Below are 22,132 nucleotides of genomic sequence, written 5' to 3' on the forward strand. Positions count from 1 at the left end.
GGTATTGGTTGAGATAAATGGGATCCTTAGGCATGCATCTAAACAAGCATGGTCACAAAGTGAGAAGAATTTAGGCCAGGAATGCAAATTTCGCTCCTGACCCTTCCAAAGGGTCTAGAGCGAAATTCTTATAGGGCCTGTCCTTGGGGAGAATCTTGAGAAAGCTTCATTTTAATGTCTTCTTGTTGATGATTTAAGGTAGGAAATGCTATGTTAGAATGAATTCATTATGTCTCCTTAATCACCTTTTGGTTGGTTTTGCAGATGGAAGAAGACCAGGCCAGGGCAAGGACGACTTCTTCCAGTCCATCATCATCAAGGACGTTCCACATGCAAAAAGGGAGGACTCAAGGTGCTTTGAAGCGTTGGAAGACTAGGGGTGCTCAAGGAGTTCAAGTTAGCCTCAAGACCTCATTCTACCACAAGATGACAAAGAAAGCCTTTGCCAGCACTTCAGGGCGAGATATGCTACCGGAGGAAGAAGACTTGACCATAAGGAAGCCTTGTCAAGCACGGGGAGTCAAGGAAGTGCATCATTCATCACGTCAGAAAAAGAGGAGGATCAACCAAGTCACAAGCATTAGACAAGGTGGCATCCCAGTCATCATTCCTCCGGTCGGATTGGTCCACCTCAGCAGGACCAAATTCAATGTATCTAATCTATCGGAGGCGGCACAAACTTCGATGTACCTACCCATGCTTCCTATTGGTCCTCGCTCTTGGAATGTAATTTTCTCATTGGCAAGAGGAAGTTTATTGTAGCAAACCCTAATTAGGGTTTTTGTCTTGTAATCCTAGCCATTGATTCTAAGACAATCAGAGTCGTCTGTTTGTAAAGGGTTCTCTATATAAAGCCCTAGCTCCTCATTTGTAAGAGTTAATAGTTAATACTGGGCTAATAGTTAATAGGCAGAGATTAGTTAATAGTTAGGAATTAGCAAAAAGAGATAGAGATAGCATTTTAGAGTAGAGTAGAAAGAGAAGGCCAAGATATTGTTGCAAAAGACTTGTAAACTTCATTGAAGAAATGGTGAATTCTATGGGTCGATTCAACAATTTGCATGGTCCCTATACTTCTCAAATTTGATTTCATGTTATTAGATGAGTGGAAGAAATGTGTATGATCGATGGTGAAATTTGTGTATCCATGCTACTAGCAGTTTGTTGATTGCAAACTTGCCTTGTGTAGTCAACTGGAATCATTCAGCTTAAGCTTAACTTCAATTATCACTTCTTCATTGATATGCATCAACCTGACGGTATCCATGCTTGTAGCGGTGATCTAAACATCATAAAGCTTTCCTCAGAAGATCGCACTAATCTTGTGGAGATGATCCTAGGATGTCAAAGCAAGACTTAGTTAGAATTTCATCAAAGGTCATTCATTGCTCTTACGTTCTTAGTGTTAGAAATAGATCTCGTTCCAACCCTTATCCTTTTTCCTTTTTTTAAAATCAAGGGCCAGTGAAATTCCACGTTACAGTAATATTCAAAGCAAATCAGAAGTTCAGGTTGTCAAAAGTAAGTCCCCTTGTGATTCCAACAAAATCACATCGTACCGCAAAGAGCTTATCCACACGTAGAGAACCTACATATCAGAACCTTGGAGTTGCTCTGATTGATCCTTCGGCAAGATCTTCAGCAGTCGGGAAACTTTGTTCAAGAGAGGATAAGATACCTTGGTATTTTATTCTGTGTTCGCATGTGCATAAAAAACACATCAACAGGATGTCATGACCCTTGCTTCAAGAACTTGGAAAACAAAGCCTATTCTTTACACTTTCATGATATTTATCATGAAGAGAGGGGAAATGAATGGAAAAGCTTGGACAGCGCATAATGGATAAGACTTTGACAATGACAGGGATGGTATTTCGGATCTTGAAGGATAGACTGCAAGTGAACGAAAGCAAGCTTAGATTGCACGACTTTGACAGCAATGACGAAACTATTACTTGCAATCGAGTCTTAGAGACCCGATTACAAGTAATCAAAAGCTCGTAATTGATACTCAAGGGGGCCAACTACAAATAAATAGTTGGGTAGTTGTTTATGCAAAATGGAAAGGAGGCCAAATCTTTTACTTGCAATCGGGTCTTAGAGACCCGCTTGCATATGTGTTTACTTATTATTGCAAAGGGGTAATATGAACTTGCTACCATGTTCTAGGAATCTGTAATGCATCTTGCAAAGCATAATGGGAAAAAACATAATACTTTTTACTCGAAATCGGGTCTCTAGGACCCAATTGCAAGTGAACAAGTTTTGCATGACTGATATGAGCTTGCAATCAGGTCCTAGATACCCGATTGCAAGTAAATGCTAGAGTTGAATAAATAAACATGATCTTGCATGGGAAAGACAAGCTTGCAATTGGGTTTTAGATATCCGATTGCAAGTTTACATACTTGCATCAATGGGAAAGAAAATCCTTACAAGTAAAAGAAACACTTGAAATTGGGTTTGAAACCCCCGATTGCAAGCTTCAATCGCTCACAATGGAAACCAAAACACTAGCAATAAGGCCCGAATGCAAGCAATCACGCCATGCTCAAGAAAGATGATTCCACATTGGCATTGCACACCAAAATCAAAGAGAAAAAACGTGAACCAAGGAGAGGACATGAAAACGCACACCAAAACGCATTCGACTTTACAGGAAAACCAAAAACAAATGCAAGCAAAACAGAAAGATGTAAAAGAAAAAACAAGAGAAAGAGAGCAAAAGATGCCCTTACCTCAAAAAAGAAACCCACAGAGGTGCAAGAAAGTTTTCAGACCTCAAACGTGATCTCCCACAAAGCAAAATGAAAAAAAAACTCCTCTTCAAGACTCCTATAGGGAATGGAAGACGAACACTCCTACTGAAACCCAAACGCATCAACAAACGAATCCCTCCTTCGCTGGATAATAAAAACACAAGGAGAAGAGTCGGGTCTCAAGATACCCGATGCAAATGCATAAAACATTCACTTGGGTTTAACAAACAAAAGACTTGAAATCGGGAAATAAACACCGGAACACAAGCTAACATAACACTTGTTCATTGAAAAAGAAAACAAATACTAACTTGTAATCGGGTCATAAGGGCCTGATTACAAGCTAAGTGAGCTCATTTGTAATCGGGTCCTAAGGGCCCGATTACAAGTTAAATGAATTAACTTGTAATGCAAAATAACAAGTCCCCTCTACTTGCATTTGTCAATCTAAAACCTGAAATTAGTAAGGAGGAAAAAAGACATCCAAAGACAAATCAAAAACAAAACCAAGATGACAAGAACACTTCCACGTGACTAAAAGAATTGAAAAGAAGAAACTTTGCCTCATAAAACGCCTCTTAAGAGATGAAAACTATGAATTCTAAGGGAAAAATTCATAGCGGTTGTCTCATTTTGAAAATTCAAAAATGAGGACAGCAATAGGAAATGAGATGAGGGTATGAAAACCTACAAGACCTAACAAGTACAACCATTGATGCTAGCACTTTTTGGGAGATCATTGCAGACCCGCATAACTCTCCAAGTCCATGCACACTTTGTACCAAATTTTGGGAAATCTATTGAAAAATCCAACCCTATTCTAGATATTTGACTTCTGAATTTTTTTTTTTTATTCGTTTTCTGATTTTTGTGTGTTTTGCAATTTTCTGATTTTTTGTTTTGATGTGTAAATACTAAATATAAATGCTTGGAAATAAATGCTATGAAATAAAATAACAAATCTAGACAATTTAACTCCTCTCTTTTGCCTCTTTTCTCTATTTTGGAGAGGAGTTTTCTCCCACTTGGTTTTCTCCTTTTCTCCGTTTGTGAGAGATTGCAATTTTTAAATGGGTGCCTAACATGGCCTAGTAGTCAAGACCCATAATCATCTTCACAATTATCTTTGCATCATTTGCATTTGTTTACATTATCCCTAAGTTCAACTTGATGGGATTGTTGATGTAAGTGAAAGCTTTTCCTATCCAATTTTCCCCTTTATAGTGTGAACAATGCACATTATCCAACTTGTTCCTAGTTAGATCCGTTTCACACATGTTCACATGTTAAGTTTACTTAGTGAGTTGGGAATCTTTCTAGAAGTATCTAGATGTCATATGATCTTATCTTATCTTATCAATAGTTGTCTCATTGCAGAGGATTAAGACACTTGTCACAATCTTGTCTAATCCTCTTTCTCAACCTTGCCTATATTAGCAAGGAATCATATGTACATTTTTAGTTCATCTTTGATCAATAGATCTAATCCATTGTGCCCATAGTTAGGCAATATTTTGCTCTTCCTGCTCTCTTGTGGAACGCATCATTTCTTTTGCAGGTGTGTGTTGACGTGTATTTTGTACACCATCATACACAGAATAAAATACCTAAGGGTATCTTATCCTCTCTTGAATAAAGTCGCTAACTGCTGAAGATTCGCATGAAGGATCAGTTAGGATGACTTCAAGGTTCCTTTTGGTAGGGTCTCTACGTGTGGACAAGCTCCAGTGGTATGATGTGATTTGCTGGGATCACAAGGGGACTTACATCTGATGATTGAACTTCCGATCTACTTTGCTAGAACACAGGCTCTGACTAACTTAGATTTGAAAAAATGAAAAGGATAGGGCGAAGAGAGGATCTAATCCTAATACTAAGAATGTAGGAGCAATGATTGATTTTGATGAAACTCTAACTAGGTCTTGTTTTGACATCAATGGAACATCTACACAAGGCTAGTGCGATCTTCTATGGGAAGCTTTATGATGTTCAAATCATCACCGCAGCCATAGATACCATCCAAGTTGATGCATATCAATGGAGAGGCGACAAATTGAAATTGAGCTTGAGCTGAACGATTCCAGTTGACTACACAAGGCAAGTCTGCAATCAACAAACTGCTAGTAGTATGGGTATACGAATTTCACCATTAATCAAGCACATTTCCTCCATTCATCTAATTATCTACCATCTAAGATTGAAGACTTCAACAAGAAACCATGCAAATTGCAAGAAAACGACATATTTCACCATTACTTCAATGAAAATGGAGTTTGTTTACAATCAATGGCAACAATTTCTTGCCTTGTCCTCCTATTCTACTATCTATCTACTAACTACTTTCAACTATTTCTATCCTATCTCTCTAATTCTTGCTAATTTTTCTTTACAAATGAAATGCCTGGGCTTATATAGTGCCCACAATACAATTCGATGGCTCAGATCAATTCAAGATCAATGGCCAAGATTCAACAATGAAAACCCTAATTAGGGTTTGTTACAACCATTACATAACATTTAATGCTTGACCAATGACAAAATTGTATTGCATGGACACATGTCCCTTCTAGAAAAATCGACCAATGGATAGCCGGGGTAGGTACATCGGAGTTTGTGCCACCTTCCATGAGTTAAGTACATTGAATCTGGACATGCTGAGGTGGACCACACTGACTGGAGGAGTGATGACTGGGATGCCACCTCATCTGACACTTGTAGCTTGCTAGATATTCAATTTGATGTCGTCGAGAGGCTATCTTTAATTAATTCATCTGGAATTATTTGCTTCTTCAACGAGCCCTTGTTCTAACTCCTGGTGTCCTTGATGTGCAAGAAGATGATGTACCTCGCCTTGGAACGCTGGATTGAAAAAGGTCGCCCTTGTCCTTACTTGATCGTCCTGGCGAAGACCGTCCTGGCGAAGACCGGCTTGATTTTCCTTGAAGAGACCTCCATTTGATGCCTACACAACATTTCAAAATTAGTACCATGATTTTGCAATACATAACATAAATTAGAGAGCAAATTTTAGGAAACTTAATGATAAGTCCTTTATTAATCATTTCCTAAAAACGACTGAGCTTATTGAAATTCAAAATTTCAAAATTCAAAATTTAAGCTATGACGATCAACGTTCAAAATCAAAACAATAAATTCATATCGCCATACCTCTCTTGAGAGCCTTACTCTAAAATGCAAAACAAGGAATTTGCCTAGGCAAAAATCAAAATTTGAAGCCTTTGACGTGATCTTCAAGGATAAGGAACGTCCTCTTTGCCAATTCGCCACCCTTGGGGATATCTTTGATGTGTTCTTCAATGTCCTTGGCAAGTTCGCCTAACTTGAAACTTGAACTCCTTTGATAATGCTTGTACCTTCCCTTTGAAATTCGCTCCTCCCCTTGGATGATAATTTCGCCTTGGATAAAACTAGTGCCTTTCTTTGTTTTGAAATGAAATTCGCTCCTTCAAACACACTCGCACTTTCTCCTTCAAGATCGCATGTAAGAATTGATAAATGATGATGTGAAAATGACAATTTTCACCCTCCCTTTATAGCGCTCATCTCATAATTACCACCTTAGGCCGACTTTGTAATTAATAAGGCAATTTAAAACGATTTTTAAACAAATAACAAAGGCCGACCTCTAAAACACCAAGCGCTCTACTCAAAAAAAATAATTAATTAATTATTTGCCAACGTTTTTTAATTTAACAATTTCGATTTTTTACAAGGCAAAAAATAATTAATTAATAAATATCAAACGCAAATTTTAAATGCTTTCAATTTAAATATCGATTTTTCTAGCATTTAAATAAATTCAAAAATATGCTTGAGCACCAAAATTTGAAAATGGAAAATACGTACCTCATCGCCCTGGTCCCTGACTGAGGGACAGGAGCGATCCATCACTTTTGTCTTGATTCTTGCATTTTCATCTTCAAAAGACACCTTGTACCTTTTACCCCTTTGCAAAACCTTGACTTAACGTGATTTTTGAAGGAATTAGCAACTATAATCAATATCGCTCTGGTCCCTTCCTGAGGGACAGGAGCGAACTTCAAGTCTTTGGGTTCATGCTTGCGTTCTCCAACTTGCAATCACTATCATCGTGCAAAATAAAGTTCCTTGATCCTTCGTGATCACTTGATGCTTGATAAACTTTCAAATTTTATGCCTTTATGTAAATTTCGCTCTGGTCCCTTCCTGAGGGACAGGAGCGAACTGGGACATTTTAGTGCAAATCTTTCAATGTTGATGACCTTTGATGCTTTGTGCTTGACGAAGATGCCTTAAGACGTCCTTGCCACCTTGTTCTTCGCCTTGGAGTGTCTTGAATTTGGAGGGACGGCAATATAATCATCATATCGCCCTGGTCCCTTGGAGAGGGACAGGAGCGATCTTGGCTTTGTATGCTTCACTTCACTTTGTCACCTTCAAAAACTACCTTCAACGGCTTCGTAACGTAACTTTTCACTTATTCATGCCTTGGGATCCACTCAAACTGGGCAAGAAAATCATCTTAGACAAAAATCGCTCTGGTCCCTCCCTGAGGGACAGGAGCGAACTTAAGCATTTTGGTCCCTTGTTGGCGTTTCATAATCTTCAATTTGTCTTAAACGCGTTCATCTCGCCTCCTTTCTTGCCTTCAAACATAAAACTTGCTTGATCTTTGCCCAGATCGTACCTTATGAAGAATTTCGCTCTGGTCCTTCAGTGAGGGACAGGAGCGAATTTGACCCTCTAGGCAAAAACTTCATCATTTCGTTGTTTTTGATCAAGTCTGGATGCTCTATCATGCTCATTTCGTCCTTCACCATGCCTTTGATGTCTCGATTCGTCCAAACAAGGTCAGGAATGGCTCAACTAAGCATTTTCGCTCTGGTCCCTTAGTGAGGGACACGAGCGATTCGCCTTGGTCCCTTGGAGAGGGACAGGAGCGCTTTTCACTCTGGACCCTTGGAGAAGGACACGAGCGAAATTTGACCTTTCGCACTCTCTATCAGGATAATTTTTATGGAATATAACATTTAAGTATAAGTGACATTTCCCTCTATGTTTCTTCTTTCTTATACTTTAAGTTATATTCCATATATACTTTCAAGATGTTTGAGAGTGGTTTCAGACCTCCAGGAGTTATATTGCAAAATCTAGTTTTTGGAGGTTTTTTCAGTTTCCAGACTTAGTCAAATTCAGGATCAGGACATTCCAGACTTAGCCAAATTTCAGGATCAGGACCTTACTCAAGCCGGACTTACTTACCCATGTTGATCTCCCCGACAGCGCTTCAAGTTATATTCATTTGATAAAATGCACCTCTTTGGACCTTTTCACATCGTCAAGACGTTAAAATCTTGCAAGGACAAAGCAAAATTGGATTTGTAGCTCCGGTCCTTCACTGAGGGACAGGAGCGATTTTCCTCCTGGAGGCGTTTCTGTGCTCATGAAAAATCTTCAATTTATATTCAATGGAAAGATCTCGCCGTTCTCCATCACTTCCAATTTGAAATTCGTCTTGACTCTGCAGGAATAGTGAGATATTTGAAAACGAGCTCCCGTCCTTCACTGAGGGACAGGAGCGATTTTGCTCCTACAGGCCAAAATAACATGATTTTTCACATTTTAACACTTCACGAGGCGAAAACAAATCAATTCCAATGCCCAGGATCAAAATCAAAAAAGGTCAAAATTTGGTCAAAAGATTCAATCGGACAAAAATTCACATTTCATCTTCAACACTTAGACAAATTTAAGCTCTGCATCAACATTCCAATTGAAAATTAGACCATTCTGGCGAATTCATTGCATTCAAAATTTGCATTCTAGAAAAGGAAATTCAAAAAGCTCCCAAAACCGAGTGGATTCAAACCAAAACCCTAAAAAGCAAAGCGAAAACGAGCAAAAATGAGCAAAAAACATGGGTCCCCATTTGCAATGGGGCGATGTGTGAAAACGTCACAACAGTGTGTTGTCCTCATTTTTGAATTTTCAAAAATGTGACAACCCTTACAAAATTTACGTTTAAATGTGTTGTTTTTTGTCTCCAAGACACGTTTTACGACGTACAAAACTCACATTTGTTAGTGTCAAATTATCAAGGGGTGTCTTTGCCATCATTGTCCAACTTCTGGTAAGTTTTGGCCTTCATTTTCCTAGCTTTTTGTGCAATTTCAAGTTTCAAAGCAGTCGCTGCAAGTTGGAGATTTTACTCTTAAGGCACACTTTCCGAGGCAAAATTTTTGCTTTTTGTTGGTCTGGACTGATCTTTGGTTCGTCCTCAATCAGCCTTTCAAATTTCATCTCGTTTGCTATTTTTTTCCTTCAAAATCGGGCTTTATTCTCTACACTGCAAGTGGAAAATTTTCTTTCCTTTGCTAGTTTTAGTGTTGTAGGGGTTTTTTCAAGCAATTACAAGTGCACTTTATTTAAAAGACTTGTAACTTGTAACTTACTTTTTATTTCCCTTTTCCCCTTTTTGTCTTTTAAGTTGTTTGTAGGAACTTTTTAGACAAATTACAAGTTAAATTAAAAATACAAGTTTAATGAGTGTTAGATACTTGATCCCTCCCAAAGACACTAAGAGGGGGAGGTGAATCAGTGTCTAACCAGTAGATGAAAGATTTAAACTTGTTTGCAACTTTATAACCCAAATTAATATACTGGTAAACAAATAATAATACAGTAAAGAGAAACAAAAGTATAACCATCAATACACACCATAACACAGATATTTTTGGCGAGGAAACCCGGTAGGGGAAAACCTCGGTGGGATTTGTGACCCACAATATTTACTCACTGGCCAATATGAATAAATATTACTTGTACAATAGGGGCCTGCACATGCAGGAAGGCCAACTGCCTAGAACTCACTGCTCAATCACAAAATAGGAGTCACACTGACTACAATTGGATGGTTAGATCCAATAATAAGTACTACTTCAAAATAGCATCTGCAATGCTGGATTCAGTACCAGTTTAAGCTCTATCTGATACTTCTGCCATAAACCTTGATTCGCTCTGCTCTGCTCTTATTCCCTCATATGATAATTACATCAAAATGCATAGACAATTCATTCGCTATCATAACCTATCACATTTCATATATCGCTTCCTTACATTACCTAATTACATTTCATAATGACCTACAAGATCTCATACATATATGAGTCTTTACAACACATCATGTCGGCTATACAAATATAATACAAAAAAATATTATTTCGAGTCGGCTTAGAGTGTCGGTATGAACTGCTGTCGGTTTAGACTGGATGCCGGTGAGAATAAACTTGTAGTGCCTGCCGGTGCCGGTAGATGATGTCTGTTGCCGGTGTAGTCTGTGAACCATGTTACCAATTGGTTGCCATCAATGACAACGTCAACTATTCTCATCTGAGTGTATAATGCCAACAATGAGAACTTGTAAGTTCTGATAAAAGTTCTCACTTTGTGCTTTTAAGTTGTAATAGAGATTTTATTTCCCTATTACAAGTACTTTTAAGTTTTTAAAGTGTTTTTTATGTCTTGTGTCTTATTTGTAATGGGAATTTTATTTCCCTATTACAAAAGTTTATGTGTTGCTTTTAGTTGTAATGGGGATTTGATTTCCCTATCACAAGTCTTTATGTTCCTTTATGTTTTTTTAAAACTTGTAATGGGGATTTTATTTCCCTATTACAAGTTGTTTTGTTATTTCTTTTTGCTCTTCTTCCTTTCAAACCCGAAATTGCTCAAGTGAAGGAACAGTAATGCAATTTAAAACTTGTAAAGGGGTTTTAAAAACCCGATTGCATCTTTGAAGGGCACATTTGCTTGTAGTTGGAGAGGAGGAACCTGATTTGCATTCTTGCTCTCACAAATCTGATTTTTGTGGCATTATTCCCTTGAATCCATCCCACATTCTTGCCATGCTGCTGGAGATCGATGGTTGGTGCCATGTTTTGAGATTCAATGGTTTTGGCAAACACGTTTTACACATTAATATGAAGTGTTTTGCCTCTGATTTTTGTTATGTAAGTTCCACGTTTTGGGAGCACATATTCCGCCATTGTTGCCACATTTGCAACACGTTTTGCATCTTTCATTCATCGAAGAGTGTTTGGCACCAAATGTAACTCTCCTTCCAAGCCGTTTTTTATGGAATGGGTTAAATGCAAAACCGATTTGTTTGCTGCATGGGATACCAACGTGTTGGCTTCTTCACCTATTTATAAGAGCATTACAGTTTCTCCCAAGCTCATTTGTTTTGACCAAGCAAGATTTCGGGTTTTATAAATCTGATTACAAATTGAAGTTTTTTCCCTCTTTTAAAGTTGTCAGGCTGAAAATGTGTCTTTCATTGTCACATAAAGTTTGCCATTACCGGTTGTAGCATCGTAAATTGTACACCCTTGCTAGGGTGGTAAAATTCTACACTTACTTTAGTACCTGCCTTAGTGTGTTTGCATCTTGCATTGTAATTTCTCTTTAAGCATTTAATTAATTAATTTAATTAAATCTAAAGTCATATTTCATCACTCCCCACATCATAAAAGTGGGCCCTTTACCCTAAGTGTGCCCATTTTTATTTTATTCCTGCAATAAATCATTAAATCATAAACCCTAATTATGTTCTATTTCGACCTTGAAGATTTCGCATATCAAAACATCTTGAAATCAGCTGTAACTTTGGGATTCACTCTAATATCATCATATCTAACGGCCTTGAAAATTTGGTGAAAAGTTGGTCGGACCGTGTGCAAGTGCAACACGGTCCCCAACATTTTTCCCGAAATTTCGAGAGCATAATCCTATGATATTATAATGCTTAACCCCAAGAAATTGGCGGGAAATTCAAATCCTAGGTCAGCCTAAAGACGAAATTAAGATCTAGGGTTTCATACATAAGAGCTCTCTTTCTTCATTTGAAAGGGACTAAGATCTAGGAACAAGGAAGTTTTGGCGAAGCAAGCACAAGGAGCCTTTTATGTAGTGAAAGAGAAGCCTATGTGGAGTCTTCAACAACATTTATCAAGTATTCATCATCAATTAGGAGCCTTGAAGACATTGAAGAATAAAAGGAGATCACCGACTAACGATTCGCTTGTATCCCTCCCTTAGGGATTGGGTATGATTTCATGTTGTTTACATGTCTTTGCATGAGCTTCATTACATCAATTTGCATATTTACATTCATGCTTTACATCACTTTGCATCATTGATTTAGAGCATTTACTTTGTCAATTTCAAGCATTTAGGGTTTACTCTTTAGGGTTGTTCTAGATTGTTTGCATTCATCCAAGGGTCTTGCGCACACACAAGATTCCTACACACGCTATTTTACTATACAAATCGGCTATTTGTACAAATGGAAATCACCAAAACAGAGGTTTGACTAGGCAAAACCCTACATAGCCACCCAAACCCTCTCTTTTCAGTTGCAGGTACAGAAACAGGTACCTGAAAGGCTTCCCAAATCAGCAAAAGGCACAAGGACAGTCCCAAGGCCTCAGACTGCCCCAGATCCATCAAGGACAGGGGCGTGGCGCCCTGGTCCCCCTCAATTTCAGTGATTTTTAATAGGGTGAAGGCTCAGGATCTCAAGTTTGCAGCCTTTCAGTTGCAGCTCTCTCTCAAATCATCAAGGACAGGGGCGTGGTGTCCTGGTCCTGGTCAGTTCGGCTCAGTTTTTAGCATCAGGTACACATCCAAATTCCTCCCCCTTCTCTGCTTTCAGTATCTCAGTTTCAGATCTGCAAGTGTATGCAATTTCAGTTCATATGTGCTTCATTGTTCATCTCCTAGTCTAGTTGATCAATCTTTCACATCTTATCTTCATATACAACAAGAGGAATAGAAACCCTAAGAGATAATCCTTGGCTCTCTCTTTCTTACAAGAAGTAACCAAAGTGAACTATCTCCCTAGGCTTTTTCATATTCCCAATGTGTTGGCAAAAGTAGGATTAGATCCTAGTTACCCGGTCTCGCTTTTTCCCCTCCACACTGGTCAAAATCATTCCTTCCATTTTCCCCTCATGTCAAAACCCCATTTCATCCATTCATTTCACACCTTCATTCATTTTCTCATTTAAAGTCTACTTGCAGTTGGAATTTTAAAACCCGATTGCAATTGTGTCTTCACTTGCAGTCAGCCTTCCAAAACCCGAAATTGGTCCAAAATTCACTAAAAAACACTTGAAAATAAGTCTTAAAGGTCCAATTACAAGTGCAAACTTGTGTTTTCCCATTACAAATATGAAGTTGCATGTTTGTTCTCCACAATTGCAAGTCAATGCTCTTGTTTTTCCACACATGTAATGCAGTCTCCAAAACCCGAAATTGAGCTTTGCCCCATTTTTGCATCAATTTATTTCTTCCCTTGTCAGTCTTGTTTGCACACAACCTACCAAATCAATGGATTAAGGCGTGGGCCTTATTTTGCAAGCAGATTCCAAGATTGGAGGATGATACAAAGAAAGAAAAACAACATGATGACATGATGGTGCCACAAAAGAAGAAGAGATACAACAACAATTCATGGATGCAAATTATAGAATGCTTTCAAGACAGAGATGGTCATAACATGAAAAGAGGAAGGCAGCCCTTTCCCTCTTGAAGAAATTATACTACCCCAAGCATGTGAAAGGTTGGAGTTCGTTGGTTAAAGACACAAAGACTATCAAGGGTGCAAGCTCTTGTTCCAGTTCAAGATGTCATTTACCTCGATCACAGAGTATCTTGTAGCAGCATGAAGATTTTCAAACCAAAGGATGAGGTAATTAGAAACGTGTCTTCGAACACATAGAATAGTTTCAATTGTGTATTTGTAATTTTGTTTTGACAAGTTTACTTGCAAAAAACATTGTAATTGCAAGTTTATCACTTGCACTTTTGTAATTACAAGTAAGCTGGCTACAAGTTGAGTTAAAATAGGACTTGTAATTTTGAATAAGTCTTAGTTAGTAGTTGGAATAAGTCATGGTGGTTGAGAGAATTTCTCAAGTTAGTTAGGATCCTCCCACCTTTTCCTCAAGGTTCCTCTCCTATAAATACTTGAGGGGGTATATTGTAATTTTTATCTTTTGGCAATGCAAGAAAATTCTGCTAGTTTGTATGTACACTCTAAGACTTTTGAGCTTAGATGTAAATGAAATTGCTTTCAATAAAAGAGGCGAGTTGTGTTGAGACTTTGTGCCAATTCAAGTTGTTATGTGACGACATTTTCTAGAATTGATTGTGATTTTTGTTCTATTGTTCAAGAGGGATTTAAATTCAATCTTGCAGACTTTGAGCTACTAATTGTATTTAGAGTTATATGTTTGGTTTTCAAACTTGGTCTTGCAGACTTTGAGTTGCTTATCATATTTGAAGCTAGTGTGGAAAGTTCAAGTGGGAAGATAGCTTGTAGACTTTGTGTTGCTTCTATTTTTAAGACTTGTGCATGAAAGGTGAAGTGCATCATATATATTATAGATAGACTTTGAGTTGTTGTGTGTTGTACATTGTTATCGTTTTGAGAAGGTTGATAGGACAGTAAAAGTGCTGAAGTCTTTGTGCTTTCATGGAAAGTTTGCTTCCCTTTATGTTCCAAAAATCCTACAAAAAGTTTCATTTCAGTATTTGTTGTTATTTATTTCCAATTGCTATTACTTTTCTATGAAGAGAAAAGACTAGTTTTTCTTGAAAGAAGAAGAAAGACTAATGTCCCACCCATATTAGATTAATTTAGTTTGTAGATGGGGGGAGTCTTCCCTAAATTAGAAGAGTATCATACTCACACACTGTGGCTGAAACCACAATTTTGCACATCCCCTAGGTGTACAAAATTTTCAAACAACAAGGTGATCTTGGGAGCTCGAGTCTATTGGTGACTCTAACATCCGTTTTTTCTAAGAGCACAAGCACATAACAATAACATTTAATTTCCTGATGATCACCAACTCCTTGATTTCACTTTTTTTTTCTCCAGTGGAGATGTCTACGTTATCCACCCTCAAATCATTTGCATTATTGTCAGCACCAAATCTATGAATTCCCAGAGTCTTCTTCCTAAGAGGATTAGATTTGCTCCTATGGCCAGAAGCGTTGATACATTTGAATTTGAACAATATTTTGTGCCAAAGCTAGGGAAAATTTGGGGAAATATGATCAAACAATTTGGCCTTGGATCTGACCTTGTGAATCCATTAAATTCCTTGCTTGACACTCTATCTCTAGACTGTTTGACCTCTCCTATTAGCCCACTCGCTCCCTTGCTTCTCTTGTTCCTTAGAAACTTGTCAACACTGGCCACTTTCCTCACCATTCCATAGGCTCAAATCGTTATCATATTTCCAATAAACTATATATTCACACATCACTAATAGCAAGTTACATTCTTTTAATTGTTCATAGACACCATTGAATAGTAAATCCTCACTCTAGCTAGAAAATGCATGCTGATTCGATAAAAATCAAACCTGGGGAAAAGAAGAAAACAGTCAAGAACAAGATACAGATCCATTTAGCAGGTCAAGTTTCCACACGCTTACAAATAATTAACTTACATTGGCAAATTCCTTCCATTATAACACAAGATGGAAAAGAAATCAAAGCAGATTACTGTAAGGAATTGTAGATGCAAGTTGCAAAATAAAACAAGACATTATTGAATGAGATTCTTTCCCAAAAATTGGAAATGTGAAAGACAGAAAAGGGAGAATTTGATCATTATAAATATAAACATATAATCTGATATATTAAAAAAAAATTCTATTGAGATGGAAATCCTTGAAATTTGACAGGGGGAAATATTTAACATCAAATTACACATACCTCTGCTGCCTCTACAGATGCTCGAGCATCTGAATAAAGAATTGCTTTCCGTTGTGGACTTGTTCTGCCCTGCTGTAAAGTTCTAGAGTCAGTTTCTCTTTCACCATTAAACCCACCAAAATTACTCAAACAAAACAATGAAGCCATCATAACATTCTTTATGAATAGAAGCATGGTATTTTTTCTTTTTGGTATAGTGGTAATTAAAAAACAATATCTCAGCATAAGAAATATAATGAAAAACACAGAGAGAATAGATAAAAAGAAAAATTGAAGTGAAAGTACAAATAATCAGCATATTTTGTTTCATTTTTTCTTATTCAATGCAGAATGTATGTATGAAAAACATGCCAAAAGGCACAGGAAAATAGAAGTGTGCATGGCAATGTAATATCCTTACCAAAAAAAATTACAGCTTACCAGTTTTTCAACTTTAGCTTGCAGGCATTTCATCAAACAGTTGGTGGATCATTGAAGACCATTCAATATTTCTGAGTTTTATGATTAAGAACGCGTAAACTCTTCTTTCAAAACGTGGGAACATTCACAAGTCATACAAATAGTCAAATAATTGATTACAAATTTAGAAATTATAATTTCATTTTTCAATTAGCTAGGTGTACATTTTGTCAAACACCTTACATACAAACTGAAATTACAGTGGAGTGAATGCCCGAAATGATTGATGATGTTCCCAAAGCTGATATATGTTGGACTAATCTACTCTTGAAATTGTTAATAAATTTAGTAGCTGTCAAGTGCCTGCTATAATATTTGAGTAGCTGCTAAATAATATTATCTGCTCCACATGTATGTTAATCTGAATTCTCAATACTTGTTGTAGAAACCACTTCTTTATAAGAAGGTTGATGTAATATGAAGCAGTAGAGTACTTTGAAGCATCAAAGATTCTCAAAAAGGGAATTGATACTCTCCAATATTTCCCACACACCCTCCAAAGAACTTTCAAGGCTGCAGCAATCTTTATCAAGGACTTTAAGGCTTTTAAGATGAAAATTACCATCCTTACAAAAAATTCCTACCTTCTTAATAAAACATAATCAATATCTTTGAATATGTATGAATAGCTAAATGGTACGACTACTCTAAAATAAACCTTTCACCTGTATTTCAATAATTAATTTCCGATTTTCACACAAATATTTTTGGGAAACTTTCAAAGTATGGTAAATTTTCCATTAAGATATTGTAATGTCCCCATTTTCGGTCACTTCAACATGTTAGTTATCTTTGGCCTTCTCGGTGAGCATCATCCTTGTCAAAGGGGATGTTTGTTGTTAGCAGTGAATTCAGATGGTCTTCAAGACTACTATGACACTTTCCGAAGTGAATTTCAGCTTCTAGTGTGTTCTCCAAGATTCTTATATAGAGCATCTATTTATAGTAAGTCACTCGGCCAGCCTCGATTTCATTATTCATCATCAATATCATTCTAATATGGTAAGATTTTGATTTCGATTTTGATGCATTTCGGCACTTTCCTTAACCCAGGTGAACAATTGAGCTTTAATTTAATTATTTTACTACGGTTGTTTAATTTGATAAAATAATTAAAAAAGCACCTTAGTATAATAGCTCGTTGGAAAGGGAATAGTTTTAAATCATGGACACTTGATAAAATTATTAAAATGCCGAGAATATTTACATAATGAAATAAATCACTTTTCAGAGCAATAAGGCTTACTTAAAATATAAAGTGATTTTAAATTTTAACTTCCAGAAAGTTCCCACAAAGTTTCTAAAAGAGGGTTAGGGTTCTCATTTGAGGAACATTCAAAAGATAGGTTAATTTTTCTTGGAGATTTGGAGATTTGTGCACGTGGCTAAACTCTTACTAGCAGGAAAAAACCCGAATGGTTTCTTGAAGCTAAGGATGAAACCCTCTATCTTCCATGGAGTAGTTCCTGTTGATGTGTCTTTTAGGACACTTGGAGCACAAAATAAAATACCAAGGTATTATATCTCCTCTTGAACAAAGAAACCTCAAATGCTAATAATATGATCAAGTGAGACAACTCCAAGGTTTACAACGCGACATTATGTTGGATAGACTCAGTGAATAAGACGTGATTTTGTTGGAATCACAAGGGGACTTACATTTATGAACACAACTGGAATGTGAAATCTACACTAGCTTGCTTAGAAAATAAAAGACAAAAGGAGATAAGAGTTTAGAAAGCCTATACTACTCCTAATAATGTAAGAAACAATTGTTGACTTCGTGCAACCTGTTGTGCGCAGCCCTACACACCCCGTCCTTGACAGGGGACCTCCTCCGTTAGTCTAGTCTGCCCATTAGAGAAGCAGAGAACCCTGTGAGATGTTTCTCAAGCCTTTGGTTGCCCAAATCTGACTGTGCCCTCCATACCTCGATAAAATGCCGATGAGATTGTTGGCAATGAGCTGCCCCCTTGTCAGTGAGGCGTTCAACGCTGAGCTCGGGATTCGTGACATGGCAGTGAGCCTCTCGTGGATCTAGGTTAAGTCTAGCGTTTGTAGCGAGCATTGATAGTTTGAGCTTTTGGCGCAATGGTAAACGATTCCAACAATTGGTATCAGAGCCATGCATCATGGATTCAAATCCCTCGGGTCGCGTTGAGAGGGGATTGTTGGCAGTGAGTTGCCCCCTTGTAAGTGGGGCATTCAACGCTGACCTCAGGATTCGTGACATGGCAATGAGCCTCCCATGGATCTGGGTTAAGTTTGGCGTTTGTAGCGAGCGTTGATAGTTCGAGCTTTTGGCACAACAACAAACGATTCCAACAGAGATCCCATAGAATTTGAAGCAAAATGATGAAGTTTGAAACACCGTGCAAGCACCAAAAGTGTTGAATGACCAAGGCACTGAGCAATGTCGTTTCTGTCATCGCCCTCCCAAAGTATCGAGAATAATCACGACCATAATATCTCGTTTTAGAGGGTGGAATATATGTTTCGCGAGCCCTTTGTCATCACCAAAGTAATCCCGACAAAGCTCTGAGGCAATTTCAAAGCAACACCCTGTCGAAATCAAAAATAAGAGCTTGGGTGTTCAAGGAAAAACAAAAGCGCTCTTCATCCTCGTGCCTCACAAGGCCAAAAATGTGCCGAAGTCTCCCAAATCGCAAACCAAGTGATATAAACAATGGACACAAACATGAATTTGCCACAACTTTGCATTTTCTCATAAATCCCCCTAAAAGTGTCGGCGAAAACATCGGCGATTTGAATTTTTGTTTAAAAGTCGATGAAAATGAAACTTGGCTTTGAATGATGTTTTGGCCGATGAAAGATCTAATGAAAGGCCAAACAATGAAGACGAAGGCGAGTTAATTCAATAAAGTTTGCATGTTTTTATTGAAAATACACTTTGAGTTCGCATTCGCCTCCACATTTTGTCTTCATAACCTAAGAACTTCCCCCAAAAATGTCAAAAGTCGGGTCACATAGGACATTTAAAGGCCAAAGCGAAATGGTCTTGGGCGTTACAATAAAGTCTCCATGCCTTTCAATCACCAAACAAAATACCGATAAAGTCAAGGCAAAGTTTGAACTAAAGAGCATAAATGAATTTGAAAAGCTTAGGCATGGGGAATTGTTTTTATAAAACCTCACAATCGCCCTTTTTGCACTTTCGTCCTCAATCGCGTAAAAATCCCCTTAAAAGTGGCTCAATGTCAAATTAGGCGAATTGAAGACAAAGAGAGAAATTCAATAGAAATTAGGCATCAAAGCATTAAGTGTTTGTATTTGCACATTTGCCTAAAAAAGCCTACCTTTTTCCTTAAGTTGCAAACTGAGGAATTAAAATGGAGGGGATTTTTTTGGCACTTAACCTTCAAAACGCCGAAGTTTTCCCTAAAAATAGAACATTAAGTGAAATCATGAAAAGTAACTTTTTTGGCACTTTTGATCCAAATTGCGTAACTTTTCCCTCTAAAGTGGCATGATCCTAAGTCAAAAGTGAAATGAAATAAAGGAGGTTCGAATTGTTTTAAAAAGTAAACATCTTTCGTTTTCCCCTCTTATTTGCCGAAATGAAACCCAACGTTGCCTTGATAATATTTAATATTTGTTAAATTACTTAAATTTTTCAAGGTGATTGATTCAAGTTGAGCTTGCTTTTGTAGATCAATGCCGCTGCAAAGATCTGAGGGAAAACTTAAAGCCCAGATTGAAGGTCGCCAAGGCCAAAGAATGAAGATGCAACGCCCAAGATCAAAATGGTGATCCCAAAGCATTGAAGAGCCTACCATGAAATCGGGACCAAAGTAATGATGTTCCAAATTTCTGAAAGGCATCAACAAAACCACTCAAAGTGATACCTAGGAAGTATGCAGAGGAAATTACACAGTAGGAAAACCATTTTGTAAAAACTGAATTGGTTTATTGTAAAATAGCTACCTGTGGGCCCCATTAATGCATTTAAAAGAAGGGGGTACACAAGTCAATTATTCCTCAGCTGCCTGACTGACCAAATTGATGCCAAATAGTTGTAGGTAGCTAACGAAGTGGTTGAGAATGCGGTTGGGAGTTATAAAAATAACTAGGTATGGGTTAAAGCTGCCAGGCTTCTAGAAGGCAGATTATAGCCCTTGGATGCAATCAATCATGGCCCTAGATCTAAAATATAAAATCTATAAAAGGCAAGGCCTCTCTCATTGTAAAGGGTTAGACAGCTAGAAGTTAGAAAGTTTAGACTTTAGATAGTTAGATTCTAGAGGTTAGAATAGTTAGATGCAGTTTGCAGATTAGAAGTAGAATAGAATAGGACTGTTGGAAGAAATTGTTGTAATGGCAGTTGAAACCAAAATATGAACATTGAAGTATGGTGTTTGTTATTTTTGTTTTCTCCTATTTGCATGGTTTCCCTTCAACTGGTTAAGTAGAGTTCAATGATTCTAATGGTGAAGTGTGAGGGTATTTGATGTATTTCAGGTTCATACCATTGGGGGTCTGCTGATTGTAGGTCACCGTGTATGGTTAGTCTGTACCTTACTATTGTGCTTAGTTCAACTGTAGGTATTTGTCTTAGGCTGCGCTGGAATTGGGTGCCTAAATAAGTACCTCAATCCTTCATTCCCTTGGAGCTTGCACTATCCCTGTGAAGTTGTGAGTATATCTTTGGCGAAGCAGGGGTTAGTTTATGGAAAGTTGTCTACCCGTAGCACCAGCCATTTCTATCATTGTACTTAGGATCCCTAAACCCTTCTCTTTTGTTATTTATTTCCCCTGTCTGAGATCCACAGCATCGTCGGATGAAAGCCAGCTTGTTGTAAACATAAGCCCCTTTGTGTCTACCAACAAGACACATGAACCACTAAGCTATCTCGCAGTCAAGACCTGACACCTTGAGGTTATCCCCTTTGATCATCCAAAACAGCATTAGGGATTTCCTTATTCAAGAGAGAATAGGATACTTATCATTCTATCTGTGTTGGCCAGAGAGAGTCAGAGAATGACTCCAGCCACATCAACACAACCAAACCAAGATTTTCTTCGCCATGAGGAAACAACTATACAAAGATGATGCAATCACCTAAGGATAAACAAATGATTTTCATATCGCATATGCACACCAACATTACGAGCAATGAGCATATAGCAATTGAAGTTATCGCTGGATAGAACCTCACTCCTAACAAGCGTCCATAGCACCGACCAAGTTATCGCTATAATCTTAGGAATATTGCTCCATTGCTATCAAGCATCCATAGCCCCAATGGAGTTACTCGCATGTTCCCAAAGCCAAATATTTTTAATATTTCATTCAATTTCATTTTTTCTCCTTTCTCTTGATTTTTGTTTTCTCATTCTTTCTTTTCTTTTGATACTCCATTTCTTTTTCACATATTTCCCACACTTTGCTTCATAAGCATTGAAGCTCAGGCAGGTTTGAGAATTACAATGGTGCTAAGGCGGGATTTAAGTTTTTTCACTAGCCATGACTTCACCTATGAAACCACAATGACTTAGAGCAATCAAAATAATGTGTAAAAATATAGTAATCAGAAGATTTCAGTATCTCCTTTTGTCTTTTATTTTCCAAGCAAGCTAGTGTAGGTTCCATGTTCCAATTGTGTTCATAAACGTAAGTCCCCTTGTGATTCTAGCAAAATCACATCATACTCACTGAGTCTATCCACAACATAGAGTCACATTGTTCACATTTTAAACCTTGGAGTTGTCTCCCTTGATCATATTATTTAGCATATGAGCTTTCTTTGTTTAAGAGGGGATAGAATACCTTGCCATTTTATTTTGTGTTCGAGGTGTCCTAAAAACATATCAATAGAATTGGCGCTAGAGAGAGGGCCAAATGCGAACTCTTGAACATGTGAACAGTTTAACTTGTGAGTGTACAAGCACCGAGCTTTGCTTCGCCATGAGGAAACAACTACACAGAGATGGTGAAATCTCCTAAGGATAAGCGAATGATTTTCATATCACCTATGCACAACAGCATTACGAACAATGAGCATATAGCAATTGAAATTGAGCTTTTAATCAAGTTCAGTCTAACCACGAACTGCAATTTGCAATCAACAAACTCCAAGAGGTACGAACATTTAGCCTTCACCATT

At 37.6% G+C, this 22,132-nt stretch overlaps 1 protein-coding gene across 9 annotated transcripts in view; it reads right to left on the minus strand.

The window, feature by feature from the left end:
- LOC131038497 (uncharacterized) overlaps positions 1–22,132 on the minus strand; it is a 413,595-nt gene that overhangs the window by 307,219 nt on the left and 84,244 nt on the right. For 6 of the 9 annotated variants that reach the window (XM_057970943.2, XM_057970942.2, XM_057970935.2 and 3 more), the window contains exon 3: positions 15,549–15,620. In XM_057970943.2, the coding sequence (XP_057826926.2) occupies positions 15,549–15,620 (72 nt within the window). The remainder of the gene's footprint in view (positions 1–15,548; positions 15,621–22,132) is intronic. The other 3 variants (XM_057970938.2, XM_057970939.2, XM_057970941.2) reach the window with 1 other exon arrangement.

This window comes from Cryptomeria japonica, chromosome 10 (genome assembly GCF_030272615.1).
Source record: "Cryptomeria japonica chromosome 10, Sugi_1.0, whole genome shotgun sequence".
In the NCBI taxonomy this organism is placed as follows: Eukaryota; Viridiplantae; Streptophyta; class Pinopsida; order Cupressales; family Cupressaceae; genus Cryptomeria; species Cryptomeria japonica.